Below are 21,214 nucleotides of genomic sequence, written 5' to 3' on the forward strand. Positions count from 1 at the left end.
CCCTCACCGGTACCGGAATCAGTGAGGTTTCATGCTGACTTTTCAGTCGTGAAAGTCCACACGTGCTCTGCTGGCATCAACACTTAGTCCCCCAAATTAACAATCCAGCCCAATGTGTTTCTTAGCTGTCAGATTCGGGACAAAGCTGTTGCTGGACTTCAAATATGCTTGAGGATCCTTGGCAGCCACCTGAGAGGGCAGACCTTTAATGTCTCATGGATTGACAGCACCTCCAACAGTGCAGCACTCTAAGTACTGCCCTGAGGTGTCAGCCTAGATCAGGCATTGTCAAACTCAGGGACGCAGGTCACGGGCGGGTGTCGGGAGGGTCGCAGAGCTGTCTGTTGCGGTGCTCCCGATAGCGCAAATCTGCGCGCAACAGGTGCAGCAGCCGGCTGTTAATAACGCCAGCTGCAAGCATCCTTCAAAATGTCCGCGAACATGTGAAAAAAGCGGCCGCACTGCGCATGCGTGCCAGATCATCGGTGCGCATGCGCGTAGTTTTGCGCATGCGCGCCGATGATCGTGCACGCATGCACAGTGCGGCCGCTTTTTTTTTAAATGGCCGCAGATGGAGACTCCATGCTGTCCGACACCGGAAGGCTTCACCTTCATCCAACAGGTTCCATAGGAGGAGCGTGTACGAGGGCCAAAGGGACTCAAAACCATTTCCTCAATTTTTGTCAGCAGCAAACAAGGTAAGAGAAAATGGTGGGTCGCGAAGGTCGGCCAAATTGGGTCCCGAAGATTGGCCGGAGTGGGTTGCAAAGGTCGGCCGGGTTGGGTCCCAAAGGTTGGCCGGTTGGTAAAAATGGGTCCCCGGAAAAAACGTTTGAAGAACACCGGCCTAGATGATATGGGTGTTGGACCCACAATGTACTCGGAGACTAAACCACTTACCGCTGTGCGGACACAGGCTCATTTTTAAAGGTTTAATGTAACTTTTACAATTTTAATTACATGATCGGGAGCCCTTCTGTTTGAGTAGACGTCTGAGAGTTTTTTTTTAAACTAAGCATTTTTTGGTGTTAAGGATGGCAGTGCGGCTCAAGCAGAATTATTTTGAAGTTTAGGGTATATATATCTTTGTACAGATTGTCCTAATAGTTTTATGTTTTACACAGAATAATCGGTATTATGTTAGGAACGTATGATTGTGAAGTTGGAGGCAGCTCTTATCAACTGTGTCACAGTTATGTTAAGTGCCATCTGTTCCCTCCCTCCTGCCCAGTCCTCCTTGGATTTCAACACCAAACATGGTAACCTTTTCTATGCAACTTAGCTCAGTTGCCAAGACAAATTCTCTCTCCTTGCGCGCACACACATATGCATATACTGCTTTCCCTCTGTCTGTTTGGACTATTGTGCGATTAACTCAAAATCGAAAATCTCCCAAGTTTGACTTTGGGGCAAAAATGTTCAGGGATAACTCAAGTTTAATCGAAACTATTTTGTACGACAATCCTGAATGTAATGTTTTGAAAAATGGCAGTGAAGGAGCGATCTACCACTTGGCCAATGTTATGTTTACACTCGGCTACATGAGTGGCAGTGGTTTTTTTGGTCTAGTTTATATATTCAGTCTTTTAGGCGTTGGGTTCTTCATTCAGTCTATTTGGGGCTGGGTCGATGCGTGCGGGGTGGATATTTTTATGTGGAGTCTGTTACTTTTTGTGCTGTGTTTGCTCCAACTGGCGCACATTGGCTACCGGCTGAGGAAAGTGACTTTCCCGGAAGACTTCGCTAACCTTTACAAAGCCTTGTTCCGGCCTCTGGATGTGCCGCTGACCGCCTACAAGGAGATCGTGAGGTGCTGCGATGCCGAGGTGATGAGTCTAGCCTGCGACCAGAACTATGCAATGGAGGGAAAAACAGCTATCGACCGCTTGTCTCTGCTGCTGGCAGGCAGGTAGGTGGAGAGAGCCCCTTTCAAACTGCGTGGCGTTAAACACACACACGCATATCTTCAGGGGCATGGGGGAATGAATGTTGGTGTTATCACTCACTTCGTAGCTGAAGTCAACATTCCTTTCACTTGCCTTTGTTTTAATATTTAAGCAGTTTTAGCAATTGTTTTGCTGAATACTCCAGTTAAACTTGTAGCACTGTTGCTTCACAGCGCCAGGGTCCCGGGTTCAATTCCCGGCTTGGGTCACTGTCTGTGAGGAGTCTGTACGTCCTCCCCGTGTCTGCGTGGGTTTCCTCCGGGTGCTCCGGTTTCCTCCCACGTCCCGAAAGACGTGCTATTCGGTGAATTGGACATTCTGGATTCTCCCTCTGTGTACCCGAGCAGGCGCCGGAATGTGGCGACTGGGGGATTTTCACAGTAACTTCATTGCAGTATTAATGTGAGCCAACTAATAAAGATTGTTATTAAAATAGACACCCCCCATGACACAAACGTATGTGTTTTAATCGATGACATTGCGTTCCGATTCTTTTATTATAACTGGTGGGGGGAGGGTAGGGTACCCATTTATTGACTTTAAAAAGCTTCAGTAGCCAATGTTCACAAATGAATAATTTAATTTCCGTCTGCCATCTCAGATCGGCACTATTCTGTAAGAAAATAACATTTATCTTGCATGGTGCCGAATCAGGGGCTAAGATCAAGCACAATTTATGCTGTAACTTGTTTTTGTTTTGGTTTGACCATAAATGTCTCAGCCTTTGATTCAGTTCTGAGTTTAAATAGAATACATATTGGGAACCTAATAATAGTGCTGGAAAGTTGAGAATGGTTACTGAAGTATATCTATCCTCAGCAGAGTTGCATATTTCAGTGTCCCCCTTGTGCATTGGTGGAATGTATGTTTTTCAAAACATTATTTAAGCAGTTCTAACATGGTTTGCTGCCCTTTTTTCCTCAGTCTGGAGAGTACGTTAATTATTGGCCAAATACCATACACGGTTTTACCCTCTTCTTCCTTTAATGAATGAATAAAGGTAGTTCAAGTCACGGATCTCGGGTATACTGATAATGCAAAGCGATGACAATATCGTGCAGAGACTCAGATTGGTTAAGTGCAGGTTCAGCCTGCAATTCATGAATTTCCAATCTCATTTAGGTCACTGAAGTGGGACTATAAGTAGAAACTGGGCATTTCCCCAGAGGGCAGAAGAGAAAGTGACAGGCGCATCAATCTAAACCAAGATCTCAGATGCAGAGATAAGAGAGGCCAGCAGTCTTCCTCTGCAGCAAATGCAACAGAGATTGCCATGAGAGTGGGCTTCACAGCCACACCAGGCCATACTTAACATTGAGTTGACCAACACAGCGCAAACCATCACCTTTTGAGATGGAAGACAGCTACAGTTTACCCTATGAATCCCTCAAAATAAAATACTTTTTTGCAACATTGGCCTCCAACCCATCCAGTAATTTCATTGCAGTAGACTATGTTAAGAAAAATTTATGTAAGATTCAGCAGGAGTATGAAGCTTCACTACTTTGAGCTATTCATGCCTCACCCAACAGTAAACAGGCCATTCAGTGCAGATCAACATCCGTCTGTGAAATGATTCATTCAGACCTTTTAATCCACACAACACACTCTACCAACTTTATTAACTTTTACACCAATGAATCTGTACAACCATCATCGGATAGCCTTCTATAAACACTTTGCAGGTCAGTTATCCCATCACTCCCCCTCTGTAAATGAGTTTCTCTACTGAGAGTTCAAGCCAGTCCATCCTTCTGGACAGACATAGATGCCCGGTATAACCGGAGCCTGAAGGAAGCTGCATGTGATTAAAGTAACCATTATTATTTCAAGTATTATTAATTTATTTTATTTTTCTTCATTTCCTTTTACTTTCTTACTAAAATGCTTGATTATCTTTCGAGCTTCATTTTGATAAAGGCTACACATCCAAAATGTCATAATCTGTCTTTTGCTTTACAAGATATTGTCTTACCTGATGGGTAGTTCCAGCATTTAATTTCTTTATTTCAGATTTTCAATATGTAGAGTTTTCCACGTTATTGTTCCCTAATATCATCCAGTGGGTCTGTAGCCAATTCATTGTAATGACTTTTCCAATTCTGAGTATACCTTTGCGGGTTTGTTGAATATCAGAACATCTGTTATCGTCATGAACCTAAAACAAACCCTTTAATGGTGACTGATGACATACTTAACAGAAATTGCTGACCTTGCCAGCGACACAAGATTGTGTGAGAGGGTGAAAACATGACCTTTGCAATGTAGTGCATCTCATAATTTATCTTTGCAGTAAGTCTGGATTCCTCCAAAGAGGATTCAGATACCATTTACAGCTTACCCCAAAATAGCTCTTTGCCCGTTCTCTTTGCAGTTACCTTGATAAAGCCGCGCTTATTGAACTGACAGCTAGTACAGTTTTGCTCAGGTTTGTGAGTGCATTCAGCTGCAAAGGCAAGGAAATCATTGGTTAAATGTTCCACTGTTGAATTCACCTCACTGGCAGTCTTGTAGGTGCAGTTTGCTTTGTGTTTAGAAATGTTGCTCAGAAATGTTGCTCTTGTGGCAATGCTCCTTGGCAATTTTACGTGTGGCACAAAAATAATCAGTTGCTCTGATTCACATGTACCTGCTTCATTATTTCGGCTGTCTTGGTCAATGCTTCAGCATTTGCTGATCTAAGTCCATGATTTTACAGCCTCAGGAACCTCAAGAAACGAGCAAATGAAGCGAGTTAAGATCATAATCTAAAGTGACTCAGAAATGCAATGGAGGATTAAAATTTAAAGCCTTTCTGTTGCATTGTAGTGTCCAACTCTTCCACTTCCCAATCAATGCTGGTCAAAGCTAGATGAATTTAATATGTTGAAATGTTGCATACCTCCCATTTTCTGAATTTAGATTGGATTTGGTAAAGACATGAAAGTGTAACACCTTCCTACTCGCTGTGAAAGCTGCACGGTGCAGGGTAGCTCAAATCAGGAAAGGGTAGAAATAAACTTCAAAAGAATTGTTACCTTCACTAAATGTCAAAAATATATGTTTGGTAACAGTAAATGAAATTGTGTTATCTGTTTCATAGGGTTCGTGTTACCCTTGACAATCAGTTTCTGCACTATATCTTTCCCTATCAGTTCCTTGACTCTCCAGAATGGGAATCTCTGCGGCCTAATGAAGAAGGCAATTTTCAAGTAATTCAATATTTTTTCATTTGTCTAATGCTTAAAGTGAATTGCCAAGCTAATAACCTATGCTTTAGCCATATAATGAAATTCCTGATCTGTTTTCATGAATATATAAAAAAAACGTATGTCTGTCTGCACTCCCTGCCAACTTTTCATTGGCGGGCATAACAAATTTACATAGGCGGCAGTTTTCATTATAAATGAGGGAGTAGGAGTTTATAATGGAAATGTAAAAGTAAGGACACAATATACAAATTTAAAACTGGGACTAAGGAATGTTTGTATGCTTACATTATACGCCGCTGTATAATCCTGTTCCACTGAAGAATCCTTTGTGCAACACCGTGGAGGTCAAATAGTATATGACTGAAAGTATTGCATAGGGTGCACAAATCCCTCCATATTTATCCCTTCTTTGTTGAACAAAATCATGCGCAACTAAGAGGGTGAGCACAAGGCTGACACCGGCACTGTTTGAAACTAGCTTTCAGGAGTTATCCAAGGGGACAACATTGTTCTTAATCACTATATTACAAGGATTGATAGTACATGGTGCAGATGACATCATAAATCAAAGAAACAGTGTTTATATGCAATTTTTGTGTCCGAATGCATGTTAGAATCAGGGAGCAGTGCCAGGATGCAGTGCCAAGGCAGCGCCCAGGTAAGCCCCTCTCCCCCAAGGGGGTATATTTACCTTGGTGCCCCATCACTGGCGAGGGGCAGGGAAAATCGCCGGCGAGAATTTCCTTTTCTGACTCTCGTGGTATTTTGCGTCTATGTCGCCATTCTTGGTGACGATGTACGGGGGTGCAAAATCACTCCCAATGTCTTCTAAATGCAACATATATCTAGGAAAGCTCTCCCGGGTAGCTCAAAGAATTTTAATTTGAATGGGAGGGAGGAACAAGTCAAATTAAGACCATAAGAGCATACGAAATAGGAGCAGGAGAAGACCAAATGGCCCATCTAGCCTGCTCTGCCATTCAATATGATCATGGCTGATTTGGGGTTCCTCGCCACTTTTTTGCCAGCTCCCTGTGTCCCTTGATTCCCTGAGAGACCAAATATCTGTTTATCTCAGTCTTTAATATATTCAGTGATGGTGTATCTATGTCCCTCTGGGGTAGAGAATTCCAAAGAGTCACAACCTTTTCATTGAAGACATTTTTCCTCATCTCAGTTCTAAATGATCAACCGCTTATCCTAAAACTGTGCCCCGATGTTCTGGATTCTCCCGCCAAATATCTATCCTGTCAAGCCCCTTCAGAATCTTGAACGTTTTAATGAGATCATTTTTTATTCTTCGACACTCCAGGGAATATACACCCAATTTACTCAGCCTCCAATCTTAGGATAACCCTGTAATTCCATGTTCCAATCTTGTGATTGTATATCCTTCCTTAGCTATGGAGACTCAAATTGCATACAGTATTCCAGGTGTGGTTTCACCAAAGCCCTGTATAATTGCAGCAAGTTTTGTTTATCCTGTACTCCAATTCCCTTGCAATAAAGGCCAACATTCTGTCTGCTTTCCTCATTGCTTGCTGTACCCGCATGCTAACCTTTTGTGTTCCCTGCATGGGAACACCCAAGTCTCTCTGAACATCAATATTTACAAGTTTAGTGTATTTTTAAAAATATTCTGCTTTTCTATTCTTATGCCAAAGTGAATAACCTCACATTTGCCTACAGTATACGTCATCTCCTATCTTATTTCCCACTCATTTTACCTGACTATATCTCTTAGCCTCTTTGCATCTTCCTCACAGCTTGTATTGCCACTAGCTTTGCTTCTAGTCAGCAAATGCAGATACATTACTCTCTGCCTCTTAGTCTATGTCATTAACATAGATTGTAAATAGTCAAGGCCCTAGCACCAATCAATGCAACACTCCGCTAGTCACAACCTATCAACTTGAAACTGTCTCCCTTAACCCTACTCTCTTCTTTCCTGTCCATTAACCAATCCTTCATCATTCTAATAAATTTTCCCAATCCATCTTGTGTATTTGCCTTTTGTGTGTCACCTTATCAAATACTTTTTGGGAAGCAAAGTATACTACACCTACTGGTCCCCTTTATCTACCCTACTAGTTACATCCTCAAAAAACTCTAACAAATTTGCCAAATACGGTTTCCCTTTCATAAAATCATGTTGACTTGTTTTAATCATACTATATTTTCCTAAGTGCAATGATCCTATTGAAAGTTTTGTCACTGATGTTGTGCTCTTAAACATGACAAATAACTGTATTGGGGAATGTTCGTTTTGGACTTGATATCATCATCAAGCTTTCAGGAGGCAAGTATAATGTGGGTCAAATGTAACATGGAACACTGCTTACAATGCTCTGAGGGTATGACATGGGGCAAGGTAGTGTTCTATTACTAGACTGGTAATCCAGAGGACATCTGATGCTTGTGAAAGATTCTGTATGAGTGCAAGTCTTTTTAAAGTTTTGTCAGGTTGGAATCCCAGTATCATCCTGCCCTCTTCTGGGTTTCAACCAGATGAGTTTGAAAGAGAGTGGGGCGCACTTTTGAAATAGTCAGAAACTTAATTAGATTATGCAAACAAGAAATTAATTGCTCTTTAACTCTGCATTCTAACTTTAACAAACAAAGGGCATATTTCTTCAGCTACTTGTCAAGGCCAACCATGAGAGATAACAATAGTGAATGCTTCTTCAGTGAAATTGACAGGCTGGGAAATCTTTTATCAATGAAACTGAAGAGCTGGAGTAATAGCCAGGCGAGGGGCTACTGCTCATAGGTGCTTTCATTGACTGAAAGGCGATTGCCAACTTCTTTGAAGCCACTCCGCTTGTTCTGCACGTCACACACCTTCAGCTGCATTTCCCTGCTGCCAGCCTTCATGATGGCATGGGAGTAGATTACACAGCTCCAGCATTCATATCTGATGAAGTACAAGAACAACAGCATCAACACCAGCAGTGCCTTCTCCTCACCACAAACCACTCCAGAGGAGAGAAGGGATTGACACTGAGATCCATCTCCCAGAGGCAAAACCTCAACACAGAGTTTACAGACAGATGATCAGCTCTCTCGACATTTCTAAGTATACGTGCCTCAGGAGCTGAGCTTTCATGACAGGTTGCTGCTGACATCACAGCCTCCTGGAACAAGACCTACTTCCTAGTAGGTCAGATGGGTATGCATTGTCAGTAGCTAACGATGTTAAAGTATCTGCTATTGGAGCCAGCCACCCCCCCTCCCCCCTCCAAAGTCTCTGTCTCTCTAAGGCTGTATGCTCTCTTCCCTTGAAGGGATAAAAAACAGAGTTATGATTGTAGATAGCAACTGAAAGACAACATTTGTGGAGTGTGACTATGTGGTATGGCAGCGAGAGGGCAAAGGAGGAGGATGAGTATATGAGTTGACTACTCAGTTGAGGATGTGAGTTGCCTGGAGAGAGTGTGGTTAAACTCCTTAGGTGGGATTTTCCAGCCCCGCCCACTGCAGGATCTTCCTGTCCCGCTGAAGTCAACAGGGATTGAAATGGATCGCGGCATCTGCTGCGGGAAAACCTGACGCGGTGGGGCCTGAAAGCCTTGCCACTTGTTTACAGATCTCTCCATGGGCTTGAGCCCCCTCCACCTCCCTTCCTTATGTCTGTAATCTCCTCCAGCCCCACAACCGCCTGAGGCATTTGCGCTCAGCTAATAAGTATTCAATGGCTCCACCTTGAGTTGCCGGGGTTCTAAGCTCTGGAATTCCCTCCCTACACATCTCCATCTCACTTTCCTCCTTTAAGGCTTCTTCAAACTCACTGCTCACACCAAGCATTTGTTCAGCTGATCTGATATCTCCTTATCTAGTTTGGTGTCATATTTTGGTTTATAATTCTCTTAGTGCCTTGGAGCAATTTATTATTTAGGACACAATATAGGTATAGGTTGTTGTTTGGTGTTGACCCGAGGAGTGCTGTGCAGGAGTAGGTCCTGGACCTTCTCAGTGCTTTGTCTCCGGGTTGCAGTCATAGTCATAGAGAGACATCGAGTTTATGCAGCGCAGGAAGAGGCTCTTCGGCCCATCGAACCATACTTCTGCTGCCCGACTTCCTTGGTCACTTCCATGCACATCTGCTTGGTTGCGGAGATTGTCCTCTTCTTCCTGTCTTTGGGAAAGATCATCTTACTGCCTGTTCCTCAGATCCTGCAGCAGGGTAGCATGGTGGTTAGAATAAATGCTTCACAGCTCCAGGGTCCCAGGTTCGATTCCCGGCTGGGTAACTGTCTGTGTGGAGTCTGCACGTCCTCCCCCTGTGTGCGTGGGTTTCCTCCGGGTGCTCCGGTTTCCTCCCACAGTCCAAAGATGTGCGGGTTAGGTGGATTGGCCATGCTAAATTGCCCGTAGTGTCCTAATAAAAAAAGTAAGGTTAAGGGGGGGGTTGTTGGGTTACGGGTATAGGGTGGATACGTGGGTTTGAGTAGGGTGATCATGGCTCGGCACAACATTGAGGGCCGAAGGGCCTGTTCTGTGCTGTACTGTTCTATGTTCTATGTTCTATGACGTCCAGGAGGGGGAGAGAAGGAGAGAGATCTGGGGTCCAGCCTTCCTAGGTCACCGCTCCATTCTTGAAGTTCGTGCAGCCTTGAAATCTAGGTACAACTGAATCTTTCAGACAGATGCCAGGGTCTCTTTAATTAGAAATTCCTCCTTTGACTGTTCCAGCATCTCATCCCACTCACCCTCTATGATTGGTTGGGGAACCTGGAGACTGAATGATAATGCTGTGGCTCAGTTAAAAAAGCTGACTTTTTGGCAGAAACTATAGAATATCTACAGTGCAGAAAGAGGCCATTCAGCCCATTTAGTCTGCACTGAACCTCTGAAAGAGCACAACATCCAGGTCCATTCTCCCACCCATCCCCGCAACCCCACCTAACCTTTACACACTAAGGGGCAATGTTTTTATCATGGTCAATTCACCTAACTTGCACATCTTTGGACTGTGAGAGGAAACCTGAGCACCCGGAGGAAACCCACACAGACACGGGGAGAACATTCAAACTCCACACAGACAGTTACCCAAGGCCAGAATTGAACTCAGGTCTCTGGCGCTGTGAGGCAGCAGTGCTAACCACTGTGTCACCATACCAGTTGTGTTAGTATAATGTTAATGGACTAATAAATGGCGTAAACATTCTATTTATTAATTCAATTCTCGTGACAGTTATAAATAAAGAACTAAGCGAAAATACTTCCAATTAGAAGTATTTAACCAATGATCTCAAAGTTTTGTGGACATTCTTTCTTCCACCAATAATAATTTATGGTCACAACAAAAAAAAACAGCTTCCTTTAGCAGACCTGAACTCCTGTGAACATAAACCCTTATGCATGCTGTGAGGAAGATAATGTATCATGGTATTAACACCTACTCCTTAACTGCAGTATATCGTGCTGGAATCCTCAGAGGTTGTCCACCACGCTCTCCAATCTACTTACAAAGTTTGTTAATACTACAAACAGACTAAAACTGATAGATATATTTACAAATAAGATGACACTTCTGATAGATTCTCTGATGACCAATACATGGAGCCCTGTCAACCCATCCTTGGTTGAGACAGTAAGAAATAGGTGATCACAAAACGTTTCCTTGATTTCAACACAATGTTTTGGACTGATTGGCATGAAATGGTTTGGTTAACATATAAACTACTTTAAATCATCCATAATTTGAACGTTCATAAAGCAAAAGCAGATGTTAGAAATCCAAAAGCATGTCCGTGTGGAGTTTGCACATTCTCCTGTGTCTGCATGGGTATCACCCCCACAACCCAAAGATGTGCAGGGTAGGTGGATTGGCCACGCTAAATTGCCCCTTAAATGGAAAAAAAAGAATTGGGAACTTTAAATTTAAAGAAAAGAAATCCATAAGCAGTTCTGACTAAAGGTGTTCAAACTGAAACATTAGCCTTACATTTATCTATTGGCAGATACTTGGCAAAATTCTCCATCTCGCGAACCATGATCAGCAGAGAATCGGGCATCCAGTCAAAATGGAGGTCCGCCACCGATGCCGATTCAGGCACTTATACTCCGGTTCCTTGCTGGTGGTGACAGCGAGGCTTGCGCTCTGTGCCAGCAGCGGTATGCAAAACCGGCATTTGCATGCATTTAAATGTGCCAAGTTGGATACAATATGCTCCGCCCTTCCTCAATGCTCCGCTCCTCTCAGGCAGAAGTCTCACAGGCCTGAATTACTACATGTATTTACAAATGTGGACTGGGCGCCATGGCTGCGGAGGGGAAGCAAGGGGCTAAAATAAACACTGAAAAGCCATTGAAAACTGTTGGGTTTGCTGGGGATGGCTGCCCGGGTTGGGGGCAGTAGTGGGTAGTGACTTGGTGCCAAGTCCATGGACCTGGGGTGTCGGCCTCAGCTTCTAGGTGGTTTGGTTCTGACCACCATTGCTGCAATCTGTCTTTTAAATGCACTCCTTTGATGCTACTGACAGACTCCTGGCTGCTGAGGACTGAGTCCTTTAAATACTCAGAAGGCCTATGGTAGTCTGCGAGCCCACCCATGCCATCCCTCTGGACACCCTCATGCCCGAGCTGTATCATCAAGAGCCAAGCTTAATAAGGAACCCACCAGTTGTTGGTACTCCTCAGAAGTGCTGCCCCAATGCAGAAGAAGCAGGGGATCAGCAGAGCTCATCCCAACCAGAGGTCACCTGCATTACGGCTTACGGAACCCCCTAGTTCTCTGCCCTCTCAGGACTCACCAATGACGCCCACCCCTCCAGATCACCAGCCGTCTCCTCCTGGGGAGACTGGCAGCACTGACGGCCTCTGCCACCACTGCCAAGGTGCCTGGGCAGCACTGCCAGCCAGTATGGGCACTTCCAGTGTTCCAAATTGGCACTGCCAAGGTGCCATGCTGGCATTTTTTGCGTGCACAAAGTCGGGCAGGTGTTGCCCAGCATGGGTATTGGGGGGGCGTAGGGAAGGGGGCATGCCCTCTCCTAGTGCGTTTCGGCTGGGGGAGAGGTCGGGGATTGTTTCAGGGATCTCGGAGATCGGGACTCCATTTAAAGTATGGAGTCCCGATCTCTCGCTACAACGGGGAGTTTTGACGATCGGAGTTCCTCAATGTAAAAAATAGGTCTATGCACAGCCTTGGCCACGTGTTCGCTGTTCAGGCTCCTTATTTAATGCGAGTTGTCGGGAAAGACATGGCTGGGGGGGGGGGGGGGGGGAGGAGGGGGGGGGCACGGTAGCTTAGTGGTTAGCACTGTTGCTTCACAGTGCCAGGGATCCAGGTTCGATTCCCAGCTTGGGTCACTGGTCACTGTCTGTGTGGAGTCTGCACAATCTTCACGTGTCTGCATGGGTTCCCTCCGGGTGCTCCGGTTTCCTCCCACAAGTCCAGAAAGACGTGCTTGTTAGATGAATTGGACATTCTGAATTCTCCCTCAATGTACTGCAACAGGCACCAGAGTGAGGCGACTAGTGAATTTTCACAGTAACTTAATTGCAGTGTAAATGTAAGCCTATTTGTGACACTAATAAAGTTTATTTTAAACACGCTTGCGAGGGGACTTTTTTCCCTTTTGGGAGAATCACACCCTTCGTCTCCCAAATAAAGAATTTTGCCCACTGACTGTATTTCCAACGATTTCTCTTCTTATTTTAGTAATTTGTGTAAATAGAGTCTACTGGGGCTTTAGCCCAGATAATCTAACTGGAGTACTTTTGCTATGGATACAATAACTTCATTTTAAGGTGCAGGTACTACCTTGTCACATAAAGCTTGCAAAAATTGGATCTTATCTGCTTAAGAAAATCTATATGTGCCACTTTCTCTTTCCAATCTGAACACATAAGGGCCAATTTTATGAAAGCACATTCTCAACAGGGAACTTTGCTAGCTGGGAGTGCATATTGGGAAAGCACATTCTCAACAGGGAACTTTGCTAGCTGGGAGTGCATATTGGGGAAGCACAGTCTCAACAGGGAACTTTGCTAGCTGGGAGTGCATATTGGGGAAGCACATTCTCAACAGGGAACTTTGCTAGCTGGGAGTGCACATTGGGAAATCTTGGGCATGTTTCCCCTGATTTCTGGACATTAGTTGGCAAGGTTCACTGGTAGATGCATGAATTTGTGCGGATATTGCTATAGAAAATAAATAATTGTTGGCTCTGTTAAAATAAAGTGCTTGACTATAGACTGGGTGCAAGCAAATTATTTTCATTTTGATGATACTGAGAATTGAGAATTTGTTTCGGTTATATTTATGTTACTGAACACCTCAATCTGTTTTGCAGGTGACCCTGACAGCTGAAACAGACTGTTGCTATGTGACTTGGAAGAGAAGAAAGCTATATTTGCTCTTGGCTAAACATCATTATATTGCACGCCTTTTCACTGTTATGCTTGGAAATGACATTGCAGATAAACTTTACTCCCTTATTGACAAGCTCTATTGCAGGGGTGGGGTCCGCTATGACATCCGTCTACCCAGCCTTTACCATGTGTTAGCACCCCCCGCCGAAGCTGAGAAGGAGAAGATTGCAGAGAATCCCCATCATGTTCCTCAGAGTTCATTTAAGCCTCAGGAGTCTCCCTTTAAAAAACCATGGCCAGACAGCAACGACCTGATTGGTGAGGATTCCACCAGCCTTGTTTTGGAGGACTTTGCAGATATGACTGGATCATTTATGGAATATACCAGTGAAAGGGAGTACATGAAATAGTGGTCCAGTAAATGTGATAAAACCCTGTCACTGTCCATTCATGTGTAAGTACACTGCTGCTTCAAAGCTTACAACTACACCTAATAAAACTAACTTGGCTACCTGATTCAGCTGGGCCACAGTGGCAGTATGTGGTAAGTGGAAAAGCTATCCTTGTGCAGTTGGGGAGTTGCGTTTGCATTGAGGTACATTGTTAAATTAGATGGAAAATAGTTTTCCTTGAACACACTATGTTACTCTTGCTCTCGTAGTATTTAATACTAGCCCACTAAATATGGAGATACATTATATGGAATAATTTAAGAAGTTCTGGCCTCCAAAGGACCAAAGCAAAGAATCGTCCTTGTTTTATGAAGCTTTTTCCCCGTTAATAAGGAAAGTTCCTCAGCTTTGTAACACATTTAATTATTTTTTTTAACTGGATCCTGAATCTCCATCTACTGCCAGGCTAACTAAATTTTTGTTTGAGCTTATCTTCTGATATTATGCTGCATTTGCTCTTACTCAGGTATGAGCTTTTCTTTGATCACTTACCCTGCATATTGCAGTTGCAATAATACTTTCACAATTTTTAGAAACAAACCCTACAGACAGTGGGGCTGATTATCTTTCAGTTGTGTCAGTCTGCAGCAGTTCATAGAATGTGAGGATCAATCAACCTGCAGCCCAATGGTGCATTAAGTGGGTGACTGATAAATAGATTGCCAGCCAAAGCAATTCCATAATTTTTCCTGTAAAATCCAGGATGTCACTTGTTTGCACGGATGTAGTTCCAAATGTTCCTTTTTCCTACACACAATAGTGGAATATTCATTATTAATTTTTAAAAAAAATTTAGAGTACCCAATTATTTTTTTTCAATTAAGGGGCAATTTAGCGTGGCCAATCCACCTATCCTGCACATCTTTGGGTTGTGGGAGATGAGACCCACACAGACACGGGGAAAATGTGCAAACTCCACACGACAGTGACTCGGGGCCGGGATTGAACCCGGGCCCTCAGCGCCGTGATCCACTGTGCCGCCCCAAATAGTGGGATCTTCATAAATCAAAATGGTTATCAGTCAATGTGTCAGTTAATCCGTTGTGAGCATTGACAGAGAACTTTGCAAGTAAATGTTCACTTCCTTGGCAACTGTCATAATGCCTCCATTTTAAAATTGTCCCTTTTCATTTGACCTGTAAAGAAAAAAGGAAAATTAGCTTTAAAGAGACTAAATATACCCGTGGGTTAATTTTTGATAACCTCATTCCCTCTGACCTCTACATGTGAGAAAGACAAACGAGCAACAAGTGGAAAAATCATCACCTCCAAGTTCTCATCCAAGCTATACATCATCCTGACTTGGACATATATTACTATTCCTTCATCACGACAGGTTAGGAATTTCTGGATACTATCCCAAACATCATCAGAGGTTTACCACCATCATAAGATCCACAAAGAGGACTTGTAATCACTTTCTCTGGACAACAAAGGATTATCAATAAAGGCAACCTGTCATTATTTCTCACACCCCGACAGTAACTATAAAAAAGTGGGCTTTCGATGAAAGGAGGCATTGCTGAAGGAATTGATGGTGGGATATTGAGAAGCTGGGAAAGGTAGAGTGCTGCCAAATAAACAATGGTGGCTAGTTAGCCAGTGTAAGGATGGATAGGAATGAGTAGCTCACACCTCTAATAGTCCCTGCGCTGTATAACTACACAGTGCAATCTCCTACCAATCAGGTCACTGAACATTTCACATTGAACTAAGATTTTCTTTACTGTACTGCTGTCAACAACAGTATCAGTGACTTGTCAAGTCTCCTTTATCCCAGCTAACATTGGAGAAAAGAGGATGTTCCGTCTCCACTGTCAGTGCTGCTGCAAGGTTTCTCTCCTTTCCCTTAAAACATGAGCTGCTGCTGTTGCCTATTTTTCTTAAATTCGCTTTATGGCCATCGCAGGGATATTTTTATCTCCCAGTGTTGGAGTGCTGACGGTAAAGCGTGTATCATGCTTTGCACACAACTGGAATGGATTCAGCAACTCTCACGTCATAAACTTGTTTGAGCAGCACTGGCCCCTCATGCTGCTTTGTATTAAAACCTTCTAGTCTCGCCCACTAGGTAAGTTAGCCTTTGAACCAGTTCAGGTGAAGCTCTAGACAAAAGGTGGCCAATTTCCGCAAAGGTTTGCTACAAGGCTGTCTCTCACCAGTACTTTTAAAAGTATGAAGCACTGGACCAAATTTCCTCTGATCCTGCTCATCTGGCAGAGGTTCAGCAGAGTAGGATGTTCATCTTCCTGTTGCTTGTGCCCTTGAACTTGACACACTTTACAGAATGAAGTCAGTTTCAATGTTGTGATTGGGTGCTTGTGACAATGAGGTGCCTACCTTAACTAGGGATAGGTGGAGACTTTGCTGAAACATTGCTGAAGCCCTGGGAATAGCCATACATTGAAAGAAATACCTCCTGGCTCTACTGATTTAACTCAAACAACCAATTGCTACATGAATTATGTCACACAATGTAGTTCCCTCATTTGCATGGCATCATAATAAGCCAGAAGGAACAATGATGAGTAGTTACCTAGCAAAAACAATGTGCAAGGTTACAGGGATAAGGCAGGGGAATGGGACTCGGTAGAGTGCTGTATCAGAGAGCCAGTGCAGACTCGATGGGCCTAATGACCTCCTTGTAAATATTCTGAGATTAGGAATATATATGCTGGTTTTCTTCCTACATGTAAAATATAATGTCATGGTGTACGGATAGCCTTGTAGGTAGGTAAAGGCATTGTACCATACAGACCCAGATTCCATCTCTGCTGGCATAAATGCAACGGAAAAACTGTAAACTCATATGGTGTGATTTTGATATATTCTCCACACAATCTTGTTACAAGTTTGATGTAGTCAGGTCCTGGAGCACTGTCATGACATTAATGGATCAAGATTAGGTTGGAGGGGATGGGGAGACGGGGGAGGTAATAAGGGTCTCCTCAGGACCATCACCATCTTCTGGTGCTCCAACTGCACTTGGTACTAATGCACCATGAGTATATATTGCAATTGATTTTAACATAATAAAAATTCAACATTTCATAAAATCATAGAATCCCTAAAGTGCAGAAGGAGGCCATTTGGCCCATCGAGTCTGCAAGCTCTAAATATGCATACTCTAAAGTTGTCACTCCAGAAATGACCTACCCCTAGTTGGAGGTCGGGGTTAATGTTCAGCGGTCAGAAGGATGTGGCTTAAGTCTCATTTTAGATACTACCAGATAGGTCGTGGCAAAAGTATCTGGAGGAAGTTTGCATTTTTTGCCCACAGGTGCATTCAGAACTGCTCAGTTAGTCATAAAATGCTGAGGTCAACATAAGGCACTGTATAAATCTTATTTCTTTCTTAGAAGTGTTATTTGTATTTAACTGCTTCCCCAAGGAATTGGGAAAATTGAGAAAAGACTGAAGAAACTGCCATACAAACTGTCCCTGCTAACCTTGGGGGGAATGCTTAAATGGCCAAAAATCTTCACATTCCACACTGACAGTTATAGAGTTTCATATTCTTCTCCGAGAGATCTGCACGTAAACTTCCTGAAAAGAAAGATTTATTATAGTTTCATAATATATATTGTTCCATTTTTAATCCTATCCAATATTTGCACAAGTGTAATGTATCTAAAAAATATGTTAAGTGCACAATTTTTCTTTAAGTGGGAGATGACAGTTCTGGGAAACGAAATAATTTCTAAATTTCACATATCTACAGCAATGCTTGAACATGGATCAGATGCAATATAAATTGTACATATATAACTCTAACCTAATTCAAGGTAAATGCAAATAAGCACTCCTTACTGCACCAAGGTGACTTTTTCATTTTCTGTATTTAACCATTGGTGACTGACACATTAGCAAAATCTGAATAGCAGATTAATACAAAATTGGTGTTGTATTTGATAGCAGGCTATTGCAGTGGACTTATTTCCATAACGGAATGGGCTTCATTCGTCTTGTCTTCATTGTGCTCATTCTGATACATCAAGTTTGCCTTCTTGCACCACCAAGTTCCCCTTAAGCTGTTCCTGCTGTAATGCATGGAAAATCTGCTGCTGTTCCATGGCTGACCTCTTTTCTATTTGCCATTTTAGCACCTTCAATTATGGGCAGTTCTTCAAGGCCCGAGGAAACACCTCCAGATAATTGTGAATTATACTTCATCGTAAACAGCAATGGAACTTCCCTAAAATTTAACTTTAAGTGTAGTAGTGAGCTTTTGTAGGACAGTTTATTAAAATATTACTTTGTGATTCGTATAATACTTTTCAGTTAATTATAGTTGAAACTCAGGTGAATTGATGGAGGTTACTTTGATAAACACTATTGTGGACTTTGCAAATGGGATTGCATTTGACAGTAAATAAAAGTCACCTGCACTTGATGTTTACAGTACAGGGTTGCTAATATGGAGAAGGAATAGAAAAGGAAGAAGGTTCAAGTCAAAAGGTTGCATGTCAATTGAGTGCAGATGCTGACGTTTGAATGAGTTTCGGGACTTCTCAGCCCAACCACTATATCAAGCATTTAGCCTCAGGAGAGAAGGAATAAAAATCACATTCTGCAAGAAGTACAAAGTCCGTGTCAGCTGATTATAGTGGCATGAAACATGGAGAAGTTGTGGCCTTGATGCTAAGTTTCTATATAAAACTGGCCAGTTATGGCAGGTAGGAAAAAATATTGAGAAGAGAGAACATGATTTAATATCAGTAAGATAATGTTCATAGTGAAGCTTTTGTGATTGATCTGATGTGATACTGTACATGTTACTGTACAGTTAAATACGAGCATTTCTTATTGATAAATAACACTAGTTCTGTGTTTACTGTGGGTGTAATCTTGCATCATACTAAATTAAATGATCAAATTTTAATCCATATGTTTACAAGGATTTACATGTAGTTGCACCAGTAATGGGGGGGGGGGGGGGGGGGGGAGATATGTTCCCATATGGAGAAGGGAGAAATATACTAATGAAACTGGTCTCACACTAAATATAACCCCTAAAGAACCTCTTATATTTTACATATTCTGTTTTATTTGCTTCATTATATGTGGAACAACATCAGTTAGAATGTTTAAAATATATGTGGTTGCATAGACATGCACAATGAAAAAAGCTATTGCTAGTGGCAGGATGTAATTTATATTCTCTCTGTGATATTACAGGATCAGACAGCCAAAATACATTTTCAAAATTCTAATATGTATTTTCTCAGAACACCACTCACTGATCTAAAGGCCGGGACCAGTGTAATATTCCTGTGTTGCACACCATTACACATTTGTCTGGAACTGTTGCTGCATGTGTATGCTCACCTTTTGTTTCTACTAAGTTCCACATCTGTCTTTCTTGTTCTCCCTGAATATCACAATTGGAACACTTGTTTCTCTCAAAACAGATGCAAGGTGGTTCTTCATTTTATGGATTTCCGAAACTGAGAAGGAATGTTTATAAAATGATGACTAATGTTTATCATTAACTTTGGGATAACAGTAATCCGTGGAAGATACTGTCATTGTACTACAAAATGCAACAAAATGCTGAGGTTAAAAATAATATACTTATCAACATGGTATATGTTGATGTGGAGATGCCGGCGTTGGACTGGGGTGAGCACAGTAAGAAGTCTTACAACACCAGGTTAAAGTCCAACAGGTTTGTTTCAAACACTAGCTTTTGGAGCGCAGCTCCTGAGGATTTCACCTGAGGAAGGAGCAGTGCTCCGAAAGCTAGTGTTTGAAACAAACATGTTGGACTTTAACCTGGTGTTGTAAGACTTCTTACTGTGGTATAGGTTAGTAATGTAAACTTCAAATCCTGTAACAACCTCTCCTGTGTTTGCAGTAAAAATAATTAGAAATAATTTACTTCAGGTTATTTTAAACATGTCATTATTCCTATTCAGATGAAAGTAAATTACTGATGTAAAAAAATATAATACAACAAATATAGTGGCAGAAATTTCAGCTCAGTTTGATTCTCATAGAGTAACTTGGTTGCGTTAGTCTTTTCTTCAGAAATGTCGCCTTTGCCCAGAGGTTTTATCAGTTGGGAAACAGATAAAAAGGTACTTTCTTTCCATAGAAACTTGTGTGAACATGTATATCAACTTACTCTTGTCCTATTTTAATTGAATACATTTCTACTGTGTTCTTTTCTGCAGATGTGAGCAATTTTCGGAGTGGCATTCGTAAGGAGTATGCCCCATTGGCTCCCACTCAGACACCAGAACTCTGAGTACTACTACTGGAAAAAGAACACAGCATGGGGAAACAGAAAACAAGTACTATTTAAACTTCCAACGAATACCAAAAAATTGAACAAAAAATAGTCTTGTTTCATAACACGCTCCTACATAGTATTCCAATGTGGCTTCTCTGCTTTCCAAAATAAATAATCTCTGTATTACCAGCAGGTTGATATGATTCATCATCGCCAGTACAGTGGCTTACAGTATTTGTAGGGTTAATAGAACAAGTATGAATGAGCATGTCACCATTAAATCACAAATTTATTAACTTTTATTAATCATTTGAGACAAAGTAAATAAAAATCATTAATAGTGCAGTATTGTATGCAAAGGTGATCGCAAATTGTCAAAAAGTGAGATTAGAAAGGGCACCTGGGTGACCTCGGGCTGGCATGGACAAGTTGGCCCAAATGGCCTCCTGTGCTGGAACTTTTCTACGATTCTATGCTTCTGTGAGCAACATGGTACTCCAGAGAAAAACAGAAAGAAATTTGTTGCACTAGTAAGAAAGAAGGGTAGAAATGAAAGGTTACATTGTAACAAGGTGTCCAAAGATGTGCAGGTTAGGTGGATTGGCCATGCTAAATTGCCCTTAGTGTTGGGTGGGGTTACTGGGTTATGGGGATAGGGTGGAGGTGTGGGCTTGGGTAGGGTGCTCTTGCCAAGAGCTGGGGCAGACTCGATGGGCCGAATGGAATGGCCTTCTTCTGCACTGTAAATTCTATGATAAGGTGTGACTGTGCCATGAATTAAGTATAGCACTGCATTATTGCCAAAAATAAGTAATTAGCAACATAGGAATTGTTAGATGTAAGAAGACCATCTAGCTTGCCTTCTATCATCCTGGTAGTCATACAATACAATAATGTCTTTAGAATATTTTATTTTAGTAGATATAATAATTCTGCAAAAGTTAAATTAGTAAAGATTTGACAGTTTGTGCAATGTTGGAAGCCATCTGCATAAGTTAATATTGTATTTCTGTTGAGCTAATCTGAATTGAGCAACAATACTGATTTCAAATAAAGACATCATTCCTAGAA

General features: G+C 42.2%; 1 protein-coding gene across 2 annotated transcripts; it reads left to right on the plus strand.

The window, feature by feature from the left end:
* The first annotated feature begins 1,249 nt into the window (after positions 1 to 1,249).
* popdc2 (popeye domain containing 2) lies at positions 1,250 to 21,214 on the plus strand. 2 transcript variants are annotated; one of them, XM_038801927.1, is made up of 4 exons: positions 1,250 to 1,909; positions 5,029 to 5,137; positions 13,438 to 13,910; positions 20,085 to 21,214. In XM_038801927.1, exons 1-3 carry the CDS (start codon positions 1,257 to 1,259, stop codon positions 13,864 to 13,866), a joined length of 1,191 nt encoding a protein of 396 aa, XP_038657855.1. In that variant the 5' UTR covers positions 1,250 to 1,256; the 3' UTR covers positions 13,867 to 13,910; positions 20,085 to 21,214. The 2 variants fall into 2 exon arrangements, with proteins under 2 accessions (XP_038657855.1, XP_038657857.1); XM_038801929.1 differs by having other exon boundaries at positions 13,438 to 13,774.

This window comes from Scyliorhinus canicula, chromosome 7, assembly GCF_902713615.1.
Source record: "Scyliorhinus canicula chromosome 7, sScyCan1.1, whole genome shotgun sequence".
Taxonomy (NCBI): domain Eukaryota; kingdom Metazoa; phylum Chordata; class Chondrichthyes; order Carcharhiniformes; family Scyliorhinidae; genus Scyliorhinus; species Scyliorhinus canicula.